This window comes from Salmo trutta, chromosome 2 (assembly GCF_901001165.1).
Source record: "Salmo trutta chromosome 2, fSalTru1.1, whole genome shotgun sequence".
Lineage (NCBI taxonomy): Eukaryota > Metazoa > Chordata > Actinopteri > Salmoniformes > Salmonidae > Salmo > Salmo trutta.
Window position 1 is genome coordinate 57932625 of NC_042958.1, and position 19022 is coordinate 57951646.

At 43.5% G+C, this 19022-nt stretch overlaps 1 protein-coding gene and 1 long non-coding RNA gene across 3 annotated transcripts in view; both read right to left on the reverse strand.

Annotated features, from left to right (window-relative positions):
- Positions 1–1155: 1155 nt before the first annotated feature.
- Positions 1156–2320, reverse strand: LOC115158454 (uncharacterized). The gene is made up of 2 exons (XR_003868671.1): positions 1760–2320; positions 1156–1518 (listed from the first exon to the last, which is right to left on the reverse strand). It is a non-coding gene; the product is annotated as an uncharacterized LOC115158454 (long non-coding RNA).
- A 3320-nt stretch (positions 2321–5640) lies between these two features.
- The window catches only part of LOC115158457 (vesicle-fusing ATPase), a 47670-nt gene continuing 34288 nt past the window's right edge, over positions 5641–19022 (reverse strand). For both annotated transcript variants that reach the window (XM_029707421.1, XM_029707431.1), the window contains 13 exons: positions 18204–18369; positions 14400–14474; positions 13925–14112; positions 12913–13008; positions 12085–12241; positions 10524–10657; positions 10383–10449; positions 10026–10105; positions 8855–8989; positions 8597–8710; positions 6392–6447; positions 6214–6288; positions 5641–6082 (listed from right to left, as the gene is read on the reverse strand). In XM_029707421.1, coding sequence (XP_029563281.1) covers positions 6258–6288; positions 6392–6447; positions 8597–8710; positions 8855–8989; positions 10026–10105; positions 10383–10449; positions 10524–10657; positions 12085–12241; positions 12913–13008; positions 13925–14112; positions 14400–14474; positions 18204–18369 — 1299 coding nt within the window. In that variant the 3' untranslated portion in view covers positions 5641–6082; positions 6214–6257. The remainder of the gene's footprint in view (positions 6083–6213; positions 6289–6391; positions 6448–8596; positions 8711–8854; positions 8990–10025; positions 10106–10382; positions 10450–10523; positions 10658–12084; positions 12242–12912; positions 13009–13924; positions 14113–14399; positions 14475–18203; positions 18370–19022) is intronic.

The following is a 19022-nucleotide window of genomic DNA, read 5'->3' on the forward strand; positions in this document are numbered from 1 at the left end:
CCTTCTTCCAAGCCCTGCATCCTCCTCCTCTATTTGAGTAGGTAGTTCCACTAGCGGACATATGGGAGGGCCCATTTCCTTTGGAACAAGCTGTCAGTTTGACCTGTTCCCATTCCGGCACCATTGGGCTATGACCCCTTCTTTATTTATTTCCCCCACACACGGCTGTGCAGTAACCGCTGACTTTCCAGACTGTTGCTATTGAATTGACATATTTGTAACTAACACCTGATTCCACCAGTCAATCACCTGGCTGGTCGACTATTGAGAACTTAACCAACTCTCCAACAGTACTAAACACACAGCGACAGCCCAGGAACCTACCATTTTAACTACTGAACCCACTGAGCAGCTGTTACTGGACCCTTCCCTCCTAAACTAAACTACTGAGCTGATGAAATCTCCTCTTTCCCAACCCCTGCACACTGTACTGATACCGAACTACAGCTGTCGCCTGGCTGGGATGCCTGATGCCTGGAAGATATGCTAGAGCCTGATTTTATAGCCCCACATTTCTGAAATATTAGCAATGGGCCAGGACTGGAGGTGGTATGCAGGAGGGGACATGTGCAGGAAACAAACACGCTCGTTTCCACTAACGAACATTTCTGCACGTATGCACTATTCAGCTGAACAAGAACTGTCTAGAGGTGGTAAAATGTTGGCTATTGCTATTTATGAGAGCAAATGCATTCTTCTTGTCTTAACCATTTACGTTCTAACATACAGTAACACAACTGAGATTGTTCATCTCATTCAGATCAGAGACGTTTTGCTGTAATTTCCCCTTGAGTATGAAACATTAGACAGATTTACAGTATTTGAGGAAATTATAATGAATTATAAACTGGGTGGTTTGAAGCCCTGAATGCTGATTGGCTGAATGCCATGGTATATCAGACCGTATACCACGGGTACGACGAAACATTTTTACTGCTCTAATTATGTTAGTAACCAGTTTATAATAGCAATAAGTAACCTCTGGGGTTTGTGATATATGGCCAATATACCACGGCTAAGGGCTGTATCCAGGCACTCCGCGTTGCGTCGTACATAAGAACAGCCATTAGCCATGGTATATTAGCCATATGCCACACCCCTCGGGCCTCATTGCTTAAATGTCATATAGAACAAAACATTCACAACAAACAGGTAGAGTTCAGGTATAAGAGACTTTATTGGATTCATTCATCAGTTTATTTTGCACTTATAGGCCTAATGCTAATGAATTATTCTACTCATAGCAGTCATACTACGACAATGAGATCATTTATCCAGCACGCTGACAGTCCATTTCATTATGTTCCTCATAGTACTGTGAAGTCCTTGTCTAAGCTAAACCCTTCTCTCACCAGTGAAATGTGATGACAAGTGGAGACCAGAGGGGAGAGAGCAGAAAGTGTCCTAATAGTCTTCAATAGGCCTCTTTCCTCATCTCCTTCCCTGGATTGCCACTGATGTGAAATGTCTTGACAATAGAAGCAATATGGTGGAATCCTGTTCAGAGATTTGAAGTATCTGTGGGAAACAAATTAAGGAGAAGAGGGTAGGGGGGGTTACTTAGTGTTTTGGGACACAGCCAATGTGAGTGAAGGTGAATGTGTGTTTGTGCTGCTTCCAGTGACGGGTGTTAGGGTTAGAGGGATGGCATGCTGGCTTCACAACAGTGGAACAACCTGTGAGAGGTTTCCACATAACATGTTCTGACAGTCCTACGTGCTTCCTATTCATTATATTTAACAACAAAAATACAACTTACCTAGGTAGTGTAGACTCCTCCCTTTGTGACATAGCTTAGTATCTGCGTCACCCTCTAAAAGGCTCTCCCTACCCGGGACCTTTCTGTGTTCAGTTCCTTCCTTTCCTCACCGCTACATCCAAAGTTTTGTACAAAGGTTTTAAAGTTAATAATTCCCTTTTTATTTTATAATCTGAAAATGTTATGTTTTTATAAATATAATTTATTATACAATGTATATATCTGTATGACTGAACTAAGATTATATATTTGAAGAACAAATGACTGGCTCATGCTTTTGCTTCTTAGACAGAGGTACTTTTCCAATCATTACAGTTTGTGAGCATCGATTCCTCTACGTTTCCTTACCAAATCATGTATATGGGCATTGCACATAACAATACTGAACTAATTTCTTAAATGGCAAGCTGTGATGGTGTTCTCAACTGTGATACAGTTATCCATCGTACAATCCTTTCTATACTATAAATCAGAATGTCTCAATCTGCTCTAGGACACATCTGTGAAATGTCTAATTTGTCTCGGTCAAGCTAATTTCCCCTGATAATAGGTGAATGACAAGTAAATTACCACTGCATCTGCAGCATCAATCAATAATACACATATTTATAAAACATTTCAGAAGAGTACTGTACGAAATGTTCATTAATACAATTGAAACACTTGCCATAAAACATTTCTTACAGCATCCAAGACTTCATTACAAATAGATTTTGGACAAAAAGCGCACTGGTCACTGCAAATAATGAATACATCTGGTCAGTGTACATATATACACTCAGTGGCCCATTTATTAGGTACATTACCCATTCACAAAACGGTTAGCTCCTACAGACACGTGGCCAAGCTTGCTATATAATGCAGGCAGACAGGCATCGAGGCATTCAGTTACTGTTCCATTTAACGTTAGAATGGGCAAAACGAGTGACCTAAGTGACTTTGATGAAAGGTCGAAGGAGAATGGCAAGAATCGTGCAACCTAACAGGTGGGTCCATGGCCCCATCCTGCTTGGTGTCAACGGTACAGGCTGGTTGTGGCGGTGTAATGGTGTGGGGAATGTCTTCCTGGCAAACATTAGGTCCCTTGATTGCAATTGAGCTATGTTTCCATGCCCCAAAGAATTCAAGCAGTTCTGGAGGCAAAGGAGGGGGGCCGACCCAGCACTAGATGGGTGTACCTAATAAACGGGCACTTTCTTGTGTTTATCTGAAAAAAAATAACTGCATACTGTAGCTACTGTATGTAAATTTAAGTTTGTTAGGCATGCACACAGATGGGGAGAGAGGTGGTGCAATAATGTCTAATATCGTCATTATCCTTCTATTTTAGGGGGCAAACACTCAATAGAGTACCACAGTATGAGTCATAATATGAACAGCTCAGTACATCACTGGGTCTAAGCTTCCTGCCATCCAGGACCTCTAATACCAGGCAGTGTCAGAGGATGGCCCTAAAAATTGTCAAAGATTCCAGCCACCCTAGTCATAGACTGTTCTCTCTGCTACCGCATGGCAAGTGATACCAGAGCGCCAAATCTAGGTCTAAGAGGCTTCTAAACAGCTTCTACCCCCAAGCCATAAGACTCCTGAACACCTAATCAAGTGGCTACCCAGATTATTTGCTCTTTAATTACTTGCTATGTTTATTTCTTATTCTTATCTGTATTTTTTTTAAACTGCATTGTTGGTTAAGGGCTCGTAAGTAAGCATGTGACTAATACAATTTGATAACGATAAAACCTAGAGGTCAAACAGGGAAATGGTTCCAATAATTTCTGATTTTAGAAACACTTAAAATAAGGGGTGTGTTTCGTGTAGGCTTACCCTGGCGTGACATTTTGATAATTGTGACTTTCATCAATATATTTGCCTGTATTTACCCCCCCAAATGAAATGCCAATTAGCAGCTAATGTGGCTATCTTGAAGAACTACAAGTACCATAATGATCTGGATGAGACTGCCAAATTGAGGCAAAGGTAAGAATCTCTGGATTAACTAATGTTATCTAAATGTATACTGAACAAAAATATAAACGCAACATGCAACAATTAATGATTTTACTGAGGTACAGTTCATATAAGGAAATCAGTCAATTTAAATAAATTAATCAGGCCCTAATGCATGGATTTCACAACTGCACATAGGCCCACCCACTTGGAAGCAAGGCCCAGAAAATTTCCCCACAAAAGGGATATATTACAGACAGAAATACTCCTCAGCTGTCCGGGTGGCTGGTCTCAGACGATCCCCCAGGTGAAGAAGCCGGATGTGGAGGTCCTGGCCTGGCATGGTTACAATGTGGTCTGCGGCTGTGAGGCCAGTTGGGTGTACTGCCAAATTCTCTAAAACGACATTGATGAACATTCAATTCTCTGGCAACCGCTCTGGTGGACATTCCTGAAGTCAGCATGTCAATTGCACACTCCCTCAAAACTTGAGACATCAGTGGCATTGTGTTGTGACAAAACTGCACATTTTAGAGTGGCCTTTTATTGTACCCAGCACAGAAATAAGCTTTTTGTGCATATGGAACATTTCTGTGATGTTTTATTTCAGCTCATGAAACATGGGACCAAACACTTACATTTCTTCAAATGGACAATTCTGTAAACTGTCTTATGCACGTTGACCCAATACCTGTTAACAAACACACCTGCTAGAGATGACGTGCAGGAGCTTGCAGGGATTTGTAGTTTTGCGTGATGTCTACTTTCATGCTAATTAGCATTTTTGAATCAGAAAGTAAATAGAGCTGAATATATTGAGATTAACATGTTTATCAAAACGTCACGCCAGGGTAAGCCTACACAAAACACAGTCCTTATTTTAAGTGTTTCTAAAATGCAAAGGCATGCCAGAGGGTCTCCAGAGATCCTTCATAGAGAACAGCACAATGCAGAAAAAAAAATGTCTACAGTATCGTCATACGTATGCGTGTTCGCACATGTGTGTCTGAGTGGTTGGGGAGAGGTTTCCTTCTAAAATGGTCTGGGTCTGAAAATGAATCACTTTTTCCAGTTACTAGCTAATCAATATTAGTAACATTAATATTTATTCATAACAATTATTCACAAAACAGACTGCTGTGATACTTTGGTCCTATTAGGTTTTGTGTGAGTAGAGATTAGAGTAAGGCTTGGAACCATCATTTCCTGGAATGATTATAAAATCTAAGCACATAATATATTAGAGCACACACAATACATGCTGCAATTAATCAGTTTCACCATTATGTTGCGCATATTCAGCCTATGATGCATTTATAGAGAAGTTTGACTGGTCAGTTATCCATACAATATGAAAATTGCTTTGTCAAATGCATCATGCCCAATGTTGGAGTTGCATCAAAATCAAATAGGTCATCATATACACAGAGTACAAAACATTATAAACACCTGCTCTTTCCATGACAGACTGACCAGGTGAAAGCTATAATCCCTCAAAATCAGTGTAGATGAAGGGGAGGCGGACAGGTTAAAGAAGGATTTGGGACAGCCTTGAGACAGACATTTGAGACATGGATTGTGTAGGTGTGCCATTCAGAGGGTGAATGGGCAAGACAAAAGATGTAAGTGCCTTTGAACAGGGTATGGTAGTAGGTGCCAGGCACACTGGTTTGAGTGTGTCAAGAACTGCAACGTTGCTGTTTTTTGTTGTTGTTGCTCAACAGTTTCCCATGTGTATCAAGAATGGTCCCTCACCCAAAGGACAGCTAGCAAACTTGACAACAGTGGGAAGCATTGGAGTCAACATGGGCCAGCATCCCTGTGGAACGCTTTGACACCTTGTTGATTCCATGCGCCAACGAATTGAGGCAAAAGGGAGTGCAACTCAATATTAGGAAGGTGTTCCAAATGGTTCATACACTCAGTGTACATGATTTTGCATACACTTTTCTCGTCTCATGTTTAGTTACAAACATACATTTGATTTTTATACATAAAATCCCCTGGAGTGCTAGCAGCACAAATCACAACACTTTGGATGCATCTCAAATGGCACACTATTCCTTATACAGTGCCCTTCTTTTGACCAGGGCCCATAGACATCTGGTCAAAACCTAGTGCACTATATAGGGAATAGAGTGTCATTTGAATCACAACACTTTGCCTTCAGAAATAACAATTACAGACTTAGTTTACACACACAGAGAAATAGTGCTGATGAGGAAGGAGGACGACGCTGGTCGATCGAGTTGCCATGGAAACACACGGTACAGCGATTACGCGGCGAGCGTTTGCGATGGCCAGACTAGGCGGAGATATAAAATCTCTCGCTCACTCCATCTTGCCGGCCGCATCCGGGCTTCCACTCCTCGCCCACTGAGGGTAAAAGACAGAATAAAAAAAGTGAGAGGAGTTAGAAGAGCAGGAAGGAAGAGAAAGAGGAAGAATCATTTTGTTCCAAACCTACTCTAACACGCCCCTGCTCTACCCTCTGTTCAAGCACTTACTGTGAGAGGCAGCTACTGCTGGGCAATGCAGCTCCACCATGGGCTTAGATGGCTATGTGCTTGTCAGAACCCAGCCTGTGGGGAGGGAAGGAAATATACATGGATTAAACAGTCAACCAACTACACAAGAATTAGGTGGTGTGAGATTGGGGACAGAACAGAATAGTGCTCTACTTACGCTCCCTGTTCTCTCAGCAGGTTCAAGAACTTACTAACTCTGTATTCAGGATCCATCTGGAAGACACACACACGTTAGCTCTCTGTGCATATGTCCATACACTTGCCTACATTGTTTACATAGCCTCCTTTCCTATAAACGTGTTAAAGTACAGGCCCGGGGCCAGCACAGCAAACGTTCACGCAGGGCTGTCTGTAATTGGCTGGGAAGGTGTGAGTGAGGGGCTCACAGAAACAATGTTACATAACAATGCAGATATGTGGTAGCATTCAACTATGGTCATCTCCATTTATGATGGAGATATAGACTCCGTGGACCTCACCCTGTTCAGAAACATTTTTCACGTGGATGTGGCTTGCTATATAAAGCAGGCAGACGGGCATCGAGGCATTCAGTTTTGCCCATACAGTTAGAATGGGAAAAACGAGGGACCTAAGCGACTGAGCGTGGTATTATCGTCGGTGCCAGCCACGCCAGATCCAGTATCTCAAAAACAGTCGGCCGCCTGGGCTTTTCACGCATGACAGTGTCTAGGGTGTACGGAGAATGGAGCGACAAACAAAAACCACCCAGTCAGCGGCAGTCCTGTGGGTGTGTGTGTAACCTTTATTTAACTAGGCAAGTCAGTTGGCCTACCACGGTCAAACCCGGACGACACTGGGCCAATTGTGCGCCGCCCTATGGGACTCCCAATCACGGCCGGACGTGTTACAGCCTGGATTCGAACCAGGGACTATAGTGACGCCTCTTGCACTGAGATGCAGTGCCTTAGACCGCTGCGCCACTCGGGAGGGTGAAAACAGCTCATTGATGAAAGAGGTCGAAGGAGAATGACAAGAATCATGCAAGCTAACAGGCAGGCCACAAACAGGCCAATAACGGAGCAGTACAACAGTGGTGTGCAGAACGGCATCTCGGAATGAACAATTCGTCGGTCCTTGTCACGGATGGGCTATTGCAGCAGACGACCACACCGGGTTCCCCGCCTATCAGCTAAAAACAGTGGTTACGCGATCACCAACACAGTCAGGATTTGGCGTAATCCTGCCTTGTGTCAACGCTACAGGTTGGTGGCGGTGGTGTAATGGTGTGGGGAATGTTTTCCTGGCACACGTTAGGTCCCTTGTCACCAACTGAACAACGTTCTGGAGGGGGGTCCGACCCGGTACTAGATGGGTGTACCTAATAAACTCAGTGTATATGATTAATTTGGACTCAACACGATTAACTGTGTTACATAAAAGATGTGGAATTTCAGACATGACCTCGAGTTCATGCTTTTCTATTGAGGAAATAGGATTTGAAGATGTGTGTGTGTGTGTGTGTGTCACGTCGGCGGAGCAGGGCGTCTGTGTGCAGCATGTCTCGGCAGACACTCGTTCATACTCCTCCTGGATGGAGGGAGGGAGCTGTGCGTGTGTGTCGGTGTGCCAACTCAACATGGCTGCATTAGTGCATACCACAGCAATTAGGCTACACGGCATTCAGCAGCCACATGGACAAGCGACCAGAGACCATACAACCAAGCACACCACAGCCACATACCGTCAACTACACATACAGCAGTAACACTTGCACTGGATTTTTACATCCTGGTCCTTGGGAACCACATCATGATTCAACCAATTCAAGTCATCTTCCTGCCCTTGATTAGCTGAATCGGGTGTGTTAGCACTGGGCAATAACAAAAACATGCACCCCTCTATGGGGTTGTTTCTGGACGGGGCCTAAGAGAGTAACAACCCTCACAACAGTAGATAAGACGTTTCCAAGATGCGATGTGGTCTTTATGTGTGGTATCCCTCTACTAGTCAGAGCATGTGAACACATAAGACAGGGAAGTATGCGGAGAATGGTCGGGAACTATAGCGATGACATTTTTGGGGCTCACCACAAAAATCACGGTTGAATCCAAACTGGTTTTAATGAAAGGTCGTAATTAACAGCAGGTTGTTTTGACTGAAACCAGACGAGATTCCATCTGTGACTCCCTAGACTGTGGTTGTCTAGGCCAGGGTTCTCCAACTCACGCTCTGGGAGAGCTAAAGGGTGTGTGTAGGCTTTTGTTCCAGCCCAGCAGTAACACATCTTAACCCGCTAATCGTGGTACAGATTGAAGGAGGACACGGCTAGGTGATTATTTGATGGTTAGTGCTGGGCTGGAATAAAAACGTGTCAACTAAACCGGGGATTTGTCTCTCTCACCTGCACAGCCATCTCGATGACCATCGTCAGCTTCTTGATGCCGATCCACACCGCCTGGCTCTTCACCGCCTTGGCAATGGCTGCCCGCTCCTTCTCCTGGAAACTACCCAGCATCTACAGCAGACAGAGAAGCAGTTTAAAAACTCACGCAACAAATCCATCATTACTTATCACAACTTTAAAACCCGAGAGCGAGGAACATCCATTTCTGTGTGTGTGCTTGCATGCGTGTGAAAGAGAGTGTGTGTGTGTGCCTACCTCCAGGGCTTCAACCAGCTGCTCTCCTCTAGAGATGTTGGGGATGTGGATGGTGGTACTGAAGGCGTCCAGCATCTCCATCTCCTGCAGCACGTCCTTCCTGCTGGTGGTGCCGATGATCAGCAGCTTACGGCCCTGCGTGTGTGTGTGTGTGTGTGTGGGGGGGGGGGGGGGGGGGGGGGGGAGACACATGATGGAGTAGGAAATTAAGCTCAGCTCACCATATCATGTACGGAAGTGTATCAAACACATTTCAAAACGGCGTGCTTCACATCATCAACATCAATGGGTATAGGGACATTTGTCTGGAAAGGTGGGGTCCCTACTGCCTATTATGAGCCTTGTGGATTTTTATCAACCTTTTGCATTTTTATCAAGCTTGATTCTGGTCAGTCTGTCAGTCTCTCCACGGTCAACCACTTCTACATAGCTGCTTAAGTCTAGGTGACTCTGAATCAGGAAAGAGGCTGGTTTCTTTCCCCAGAGGCCCTAGTCGCTCGTTCGGGACCAGAGGAGAGGAGAGAGGGGGATTATGGGCTGGCTGGCTGGCTGGCTGCCCTCCCCTCCCAATTGTGAGGAGGGGGTGTGCCCATGCATGCAGATGAGGTACCACACAGGCAGCAGTGCTGCCAGGTCGTCCCCCCACCCCCCCGGCTCTCTCACAGAGCCCATTCTATTCTGTTGTCCCCACCCCCGAGGCAGGCCTCCCCTGGCCTCACCCGGGTCGGGCACCCCGCTGGGCCTGGAGCTTCACAAGCCTGGAGAAGCAGCCCCGGCTCCCATTCACACCCAGCACAACAGCCTGCCTGGACCAATACATTATCATACTCATTGACAAACGTTCACAGCTGAACGTAGCCTAGGCCTACAGCCTTAAATGTGGTCGTGGCTTACATTCAGCAGATATAGCTCACGCGCACAGAAACACAGGGGTAAAGATGTATACTGTGCCACAACTAGGATACACTTTGATTCACTCTGCATGGAAATGACTTGCATTACTGGGGGCATCAGTACGATCTGCTGACATCTGTCTGCCACTGGCAAAATAACGACTAGAGTATGCACAGAAACATTTAAATGCTAAGACTAAAACACACACACTCTCTCACACACACACACACACGCACACACACATTCAAGTAAGTGCCAAAGTTCACAGAATACTGACTTTGGGAGGGGGTTTCTTGAGGAGGACCAGCAGAGCTTGAAGGACCAGGTTTGAGAAACGAGGGCCAATCGGGACATAGTCTGAGAACAAGGACACCAAAGCACAAAGAGTTAACGAGAATTTGGAATAAATATTCCGACCTCATGATTCAATGATCTGTGGACTTTTACCATCAAAGTGATGCTTGGGTGGAAAATATAAGAGCATGGTTTTCCAACACATGGTTCTTTGAGAAGGTCTGTATCCTAAGCCAACTGCCCAGTGTTTACTGTATGTTACAACCCTGAACTTAAAAGGATGCTTAAAAAAGAAACGAAAAGAAGAACAGTGTAACCACAAATGCAAGCAGGACCTTACCCAGCAAGCGTTCAATGTCGTCCACCACTACACAGCTCAGCTGGGACTTGTAGGCATCTTCAAATATCTGGAACAAAGAGGGATAAGGGTGGTCAAGACACAGGTACTGACACAGGTGTGTGTGTGTAACCCTTTCCTCACCTTCTTGATGGCCTGGCACTTAGCGATTTCGGAGTGACCGATCATCTTGTCAGGAGAACAGATCTTTATAAAGGGAAACTGGGATTCCTCTGCGATCTTAGCTGCTAGGGCCGTCTTTCCACTGTTGGGGGGACCTAGGAGACAGAGCATAGTATACTATACTATATATACACCGCTATCCTGTATTTTCAACCAAAGGACATCTTAACGATAATATGATTATTTGAATAAATATTTGCATTTATCAGTATGTTTAAATATATCTTTCAGCTCTTATAATGCCAAACGTTGGAAAATGTCTTTCTTTTATATATCTTTATTTTACCATCATGCTGGTGTCATTTTTAGCAGTAAAGGGGTAAAAAAAAAAGACTATAGACGTGTTACAATGTCCTATAGTATATTCTATAGACATGTTACAATGTTCTATAGACGTGTTACCATGTTCTATAGTATATTCTATAGACATGTTACAATGTTCTATAGTATATTCTATAGACATGTTACAATGTTCTATAGTATATTCTATAGACATGTTACAATGTTCTATAGTATATTCTATAGACGTGTTACCATGTTCTATAGTATATTCTGTAGACGTGTTGCAATGTTCTATAGTATATTCTATAGACGTGTTACAATGTTCTATAGTATATTCTATAGACGTGTTGCAATGTTCTATAGTATATTCTATAGACGTGTTACAATGTTCTATAGTATATTCTATAGACGTGTTACCATGTTCTATAGTATATTCTATAGACGTGTTACCATGTTCTATAGTATATTCTATAGACGTGTTACAATGTTCTATAGTATATTCTATAGACGTGTTACCATGTTCTATAGTATATTCTATAGACGTGTTACCATGTTCTATAGTATATTCTATAGACGTGTTACAATGTTCTATAGTATATTCTATAGACGTGTTACAATGTTCTATAGTATATTCTATAGACGTGTTACAATGTTCTATAGTATATTCTATAGACGTGTTACAATGTTCTATAGTATATTCTATAGACGTGTTACCATGTTCTATAGTATATTCTATAGACGTGTTACAATGTTCTATAGTATATTCTATAGACGTGTTACAATGTTCTATAGTATATTCTATAGACATACTATTGTAACATTGTAACAGTTGTTGGTGTCATTGCTTTTCCTACTAGCACTGACTTTGCTCAGAGCTGCTTTGCTGAGGGAAATTTGACATACTATGACTGTGAGATGCTCCCGAGTGGCGCAGTGGTCTAAGGTGTGCACAGACCCTGGTTCGATCCCGGGCTGTATCACAACCGGACGTGATCAGGAGTCCCATAGGACGGCGCACAATTGGCCCTGCGTCATCCGGGTTAGGGGAGTGTTTGCCCGTGGCAGGCCGTCTTTGTAAATAATAATGTGTTCTTAACTGAATTGCCTAGTTAAATAAAGTTTAAATAAAATGTGCTTGTCGTACCTAGCTACCTTAAGATAAATGCACTAACTGTAAGTCGATCTGGATAAAATTGTTTGCTAACTGATTCAAATGTAAAAGTGTGTGTGTGTGTGTTACCTTCCAGGAGCACAGACACCAGCGGTGTGCGGTCGCTGTTCTTAGTCTGCTGCACCAGCAGCTCCCCATCATCCAGCACAGCAGTTACCGGGTCACCCCACTTTATGATGCCATTCATGATGTAGCTGGCATAGTCCTCCGAGTTGGTACCAAAAGCCTGGCCATGAGAGAGAGAGAGAGAGAGAGAGAGAGAGAGAGAGAGAGAGCGAGAGAGAGAGAGAGAGTCAGATCCACTAAACCAGGGTTCCCAAATAGGCAGCCCGCCGGCCAAATTCAGCCTGCGGGTGATTTTATTTGCCCCCCCAAGTTTTTTTCGCAAAAATATTCGTTCTTGAATATAAAGACTGTATAATTACCAGGAAATGAGCTCAAAGTGATTTTAATGAAGGAAATCTGTTCCCAAGTATTCCCACGCATAAATAGAGGCATATGTGATCGCTTCCAAATGTAATCAAGGTTTGAAATGATTCTGTTTTTGTCAAATACTATATCTGTTTGGGGTTACTGCGGTCAATTTGCAGTGTACAAATTATTTATAACTATGTTCCAGCCAACCGACCATGCTCTGAAAGAAAAATTGGCCCACGGCTGAATGTAATTGGGGACCCTTGCACTTAACCATCCATAGCCTGAAAGGGTCCCTTATTAAAATCACTTCTTAAAAATATCTCAAAATTATAAAAAAAAAAAAATCGAATTCCCTACGTATAGTGGACACTGCCATCAACTGCAAGTGGATGATGAAATTTTTGTAAGTCCAAATGTTGGAGGAGGACTTTTGGATGTAGGCAATGGTAAAGAGATGGAGGACGGAAGGGGTCTACTCACAGGTTTGATGTCGTTGTCCAGCGAGGCCAGGAAGTCATCTCTGTGGACCTGCAGATTCACTGCCTTCTCCAGGTCCACCTCCACGGTGGCACTGGCCTGCAGGGGGACAGAGGGACATGTTATTAGGATGGTGCAATACAGACGGTTAATAGATGTTCAACAAACTGTTCGACTAACTTTAAAGCTAAACCCTGACACTAGATTTATTAATGGCACTGTGATATCGAGGAGTGAAGACAAAATGTTCACGCTAATCATTGATAGTATCTACATTTATTTAGTCCTGTAATGATGACAAGGTAATAGTGACTTTTAGGTCTTACTGATTTAACACACACACACACACACACACACACACACACACACACACACACACACACACACACACACACACACACACACACACACACACACACACACACACACACACACACACACACACACACACAGAGAGAGATTAAGCGAGGTGGTAGTCTGTTAAGTGGTCTGCCCCCCCACCACACTCCTGGACCTTATTAGAGGGTGATGACATGGACAGACAAGGGCTTACACAGGTGGAATGGCTGGAGAGCTCCCTCCCCTCTGTCTCACTCTCGGTCCTTATCACTCGTTTTCTCCCTCCCTCCCCCTCCCAGACGAGAGTTGTCTGACCTTTCCGCTCTGAGGGAGCACTTTGTCTCATGACTGATTGTGAAATACCTACGAGACCTACAGCCCCTTAACGCATAAAGATTGTCAGTTGTAGAGTTAATGCTGAGGAGAAGAGAAAAACGCCCTCTACCTTGGCCAGGGCTGCCCAACCCTCTTTCTGGAGATCGAACGTCCTGTAGGTTTTCAGTCTAACCCCAATTTAACATACCTGAAATGGCTACTTAAGGTCTTGGCGAGCAGCTAATAACTAGAACCAGGTGTGCTAAATCAGGGTTGGACTGAAAATCTTCAGGATGTTAGCTCTCCAACCAAGAGGGTTGATGTAGACTAATGAAAATGGCCACCTGTGTGTAATAGTGACCTTGATGTGTCGGTTCATGGCAGTGGACTGGGCAGCTCTGACCAGCCCTTCCAGCTCGGCTCCGCTGTAGTTCTTGGTCTCGGCGGCCAGCTCGCTGACATCCACGTCGCTGCCCAGCAGGTTGAACTGACGCATTTTAGCCGTGTGGATGTTGAGGATCTGGACACGCCCCTTCTCATCAGGCAAACCTGGGGGAGGAAACGCGAGGGGAAACATCTGGTATATATCTGTGTGTTTTTTACCGTGTAACTGCATACTGTACAAGAGAAGGAAATGGAACAGTACAAATGTCTGGGTGTTGGTTTGTTGGTTGTCGGGTAAAAAGGTACGACATCTATGAATAACAATGTCTTTCTCAGAAGAAAATAAACTACCTGAAAACAAACAAAACCGGAATACAGTAAACTAACAAAAATGAAGCAAGGTCTTTGTTTAGGGTGGATGCTTTGTGGTGTACTACGTTCTGCTTTCTTACCGATCTCCATTTTGACTTCCAACCTGCCTGGTCTCAACAAGGCCTCGTCTATCAGGTCAGGCCTGTTGGTCATTCCTTAGAGGCACAGGTGGAGAGATAGAGGGAGAAGGAGGATGAGATAGAGGCGGGAGGGAATTAAAGGCATTGCTCAGATAATCCCGCTCATCTTCTCAGACCAACTCGACCGGTCAGTCAAGCAGACTGTGGGCCTACTACATACTATTTTAGAAAGTACTGTTTAGTAAAAACGTATGCAATAAGCAACTAATATCAACATGCTACTCAACCATACTGAAAAGGCATCATCTAATGTGCAATCGCGCTTGTTGCGAGCCATTCATTCATTTTTGCAGTGTCCCCTATTCCGTCCCCTATTGATTAATTTACTTTATAAAGTGGTTGGTTCGAGTCCAGAATGCTTATTGGTTGACAGGCGTGGCACAGTATATCAGACCATATACCACAGGTATGACAAAACATTTAGTTTTACAGCTCTAATTACGTTGGTAACCAGTTTAAAATCGCAGTATGGCACCTCGGGGGTGTGTGATATACAGCCAGCATACCACAGCTATGGGATGTATACAGGCACTCTGCGTTGCGTTGTGCGTAAGAACAGCCCTTAGCCGTGGTATATTGGCCATATACCGCACCCCCTTAGGCCTTATTGCTTAATTATACTAATCAAAAGATAAATAACTTTGATTTTTCAAAACTAATCCAATCTGTAAGTGGTTGGACTTATTGCAACTGTTACGGAGATGTTTGTTCCAGTTTAGATGGTTTAGGTAGTCTTGTTTGACAAGCTCATGAATAATATGAAAGTCAATCTCTCCTGGCTCAAAGTGGAGGAGAGATTCACTTCATCACTACTTGTATTTATGAGAGGTATTGACATGTTGAATGTCACCCATGCATACCCTACAAGACATGCCAACAGAGGTCTCTTTACAGTCCCCAAGTCCAGAACAGACTATGGGAGGTGCACAGTACTACATAGAGCCATGAATACATGGAAATCTATTCCACATCAATTAACTGATGAAAGCAGTAAAATTGTATAAAAAAAAAAACTGGTAAAAAAACACCTTATGGAACAGCGGGGACTGTGAAGCAACACAAACATAGGCACAGACACATGCGTCCACACACACAATAACATACGCACTATACACACACATACACATGGATTTTGTACTGTAGATATGTGGTAGTGGTGGAGTAGGGGCCTAAGGGCACACAGTGTGTTGTGAAATCTGAACGTACTGTAATGTTTTTAAAATTGTATAACTGCCGTAATTTTGCTAGACCACAGGAAGAGTAGCTGCTGCTTTGGGGATCCATAATAAATACAAATACAAATGTTGGGGGAAAACTAGGCCATATCTAAAAGGCCTTATGAAATGTCTAATATATGGTCATAAATGTTTTACTTTTAATTCAAACACATTCACTTGAAGGTTTCAGGACTATACGCTTTTGACTGCAAAAACCATGCCTCTGTCACTAACACACACATTCATGGGTCGGTATCTCTAACATTCACTTGAAAGGCATGCTGGGAAATATGTAACTGAGGCTCTACACCCTACAATGTTAAAACACCCCAAAATATTACTTTAACACAACTAAGTGTTCTTTTAAAGCTGCATTATGTAACTTTTTGGGCGACCTGACAAAATGCACATAGAAATGTGTATTATAGCTTTGTCATTCTCATTGAAAGCAAGTCTAATAAGTGGTTGATCTGTGCTATTTCTACGTTTCCCATTTTAAAGTTTAGTTTTTGGGTCTTTTACTTTCAGGTTTGTACACCAGTTTCGAACAGCTGAAAATACAATATTTCTGGTTATGGATAATATATAGCGGTTAAGATGATACAATGATTCTCTACACTATTGCTTGTTTTGGTACATAAACTGAAATTAGGCAAACTATTAGGATTTTTGCAACAAGGAAATAGAAAAGACATTTCTGCATAGTGCATCTTTAAGTCGGAATTTGCAACACCCACAGTGTTAGTGACCCAACACTCTTAGGGTGTTAGTTTGTCAACACTTTGAAAAGTGTTGGTTTAACACCATTTCAGTGGGTCACATACACACACTAAGAAAGTGTTAAATTTAACACTGTGAGTGTTAACTCTGAGATCAAATTTGCTGTGTATTTATAAGCATTTGGATACGGCCTGTGTGTGTGTGTGTGTGTGTGTGTGTGTGTGTGTGTGTGTGTGTGTGTGTGTGTGTGTGTGTGTGTGTGTGTGTGTACATTTGCGTACACTACCGGTCAAAAGTTTTAGAACATATGGAATCATGTAGTAAGACAAAAAGTGTTAAAAGAAAATCTAAATATATGTTATATTTCATTCTTCAAATAGCCACCCTTTGCATTGATGACAGCTTTGCAAACTCTTGCATTCTCTCAACCAGCTTCACCTGGAATGCTTTTCCAACAGTCTTGAAGGAGTTCCCACATGCTGAGCATGCTGAGCACTTGTTGGCTGCTTTTCCTTCACTCTGCGGTCAGACTCATCCCAAACCATCTCAATTTGGTTGAGATCAAGGGATTGTGAAGGCCAGGTCATCTGATGCAGCACTCCATCACTCTCCTTCTTGGTCAAATAGCCCTTACACAGCCTGGAGGTGTGTTGGGTCATTGTCCTGTTGAAAAACAAATGATAGTCCCACTAAGCCCAAACCAGATGGGATGGTGTATCACTGCAGAATGCTGTGGTAGCCATGCTGGTTAAGTGTGCCTTGAATTGTAAATAAATCACAGACAGTGTCACCAGAACAGCACCCCCACATCATAACACCTCCTCCTCCTCCATGCTTTACGGTGGGAAATACACATGCGTTCACCCACACCGCGTCTCACAAAGACACAGCAGTTGAAACCAAAAATCTCCCATTTAGACCAAAGGACAAATTTCCACCAGTCTAAAGTCCATTGCTCCTGTTTCTTGGCCCAAGCAAGTCTCTTCTTCTTATTGGTGTCCTTTAGTAGTGGTTTCTTTACAGCAATTTGACCATGAAGGCCTGATTCACACAGTCTCCTCTGAACAGTTGATGTTGAGATGTATCTGTTACTTGAACTCTGTGAAACATTTATTTGGGCTGCAATTTCTGAGGCTGGTAACTAATGAACTTATCCTCTGCAGCAGAGGTAACTCTGGGTCTTCCTTTCCTGTGGCGGTCCTCATGAGAGCCAGTTTCATCATAGCGCTTGATGGTTTTTGCAACTACACTTGAAGGAACGTTCAAAGTTCTTGAAATGTTCTGTATTGACTGACATTCATGTCTTAAAGTAATGATGGACTGTTGTTTCTCTTTGCATATTGGAGTTGTCCTTGCCATAAAATGGACTTGGTCTTTTACCAAATAGGGCTATCTTCTGTATACCACCCCTACCTTGCCACAACACAACTGATTGGCTCAAAGAAATTCCATAAATTAACTTTAAACAAGTCACACCTGTTAATTGAAATGCATTTTAGGTGATTTTCTCATGAAGCTGGTTGAGAGAATGGCAAGTGTGTGCAAAGCAGTCATCAAGGCAAGGGGTGGCTATTTGAAGAATCTCAAATATATTTTGATTTGTTTAACACTTTTTTTGGTTACTACATGATTCCATATGTGTTATTTCATAGTTTTGATGTCTTCGCTATTATTCTACAATGTAGAAAATAGTCAAAATAAAGAAAAACCCTGGAATGAGTCGGTGTGTCCAAACTTTTGACTGGTACTGTATGTGTGTATGTGTTTCTGTGCGCACGTATGTGTATGCGCATGCATGTGTGTTTACCTATGACCAGGATGTTGTTGAGCTGCTCTACTCCGTCTATCTTGGAGAGCAGCTGGTTGACCACCGTGTCGTGGACACCTGTGCTGCCCGCCATGCTGCCACGTTGCTTACAGATGGCGTCGATCTCGTCAAAGATGATGATGTGCAGCCCACTGTTGGCGCCCAGCTGTGGAAGGAGAGAGATATGGGTGAATGAAGCAGGAGGAAGGATGCTGTGGTCACACAGTCAATGCAGTGCTAACTTAGGAGAATATGTAGAATGTCTACCACTCGCAGCCATGGCTGTTCTGGGCTAAATTCTCCTTGGTGTGACCAGAGTGAAATCTAAAACCTTTCAAAGCCTCCTCATCCTCCCTCTGCTCTGCCATGGAGGGACAGAGTCCGCACAGAGAAAGATAAAGAGAGAAAGAGAGTTTGTGTGAGAGAGAGACCGGGAGAATCCGTGAGAGAACGCGTGAGAGAGAAAGAGAGAGAGCGAGGTGAGAGAGACTGAAAGCGAGACATAGAGAGAGCGGGGTGGGGGGTTATCTGTCCATCTCTGGCCCTGTCAGTCTCCAGACGTAGCATTAAAAGCAGGTGTGGAGCTGGGCTTATTGTGGGCTAGGTGAGAGAGGGGGACAGAGAGGGGGACAGAGAGGGGGACAGAGAGGGGGACAGAGAGGGGGACAGAGATAACCCAGCAACTCATTAGGTGGTGAGGAGTGAGGCCGTCACTGTCACACCAGCGTCACCATGGGGGCTCAATACACAACTGTCCCCCAGTATGGTGAAACCCACTGACTTTCCGCCGTTATTATTACTAATATGCCTCCTTAAAGG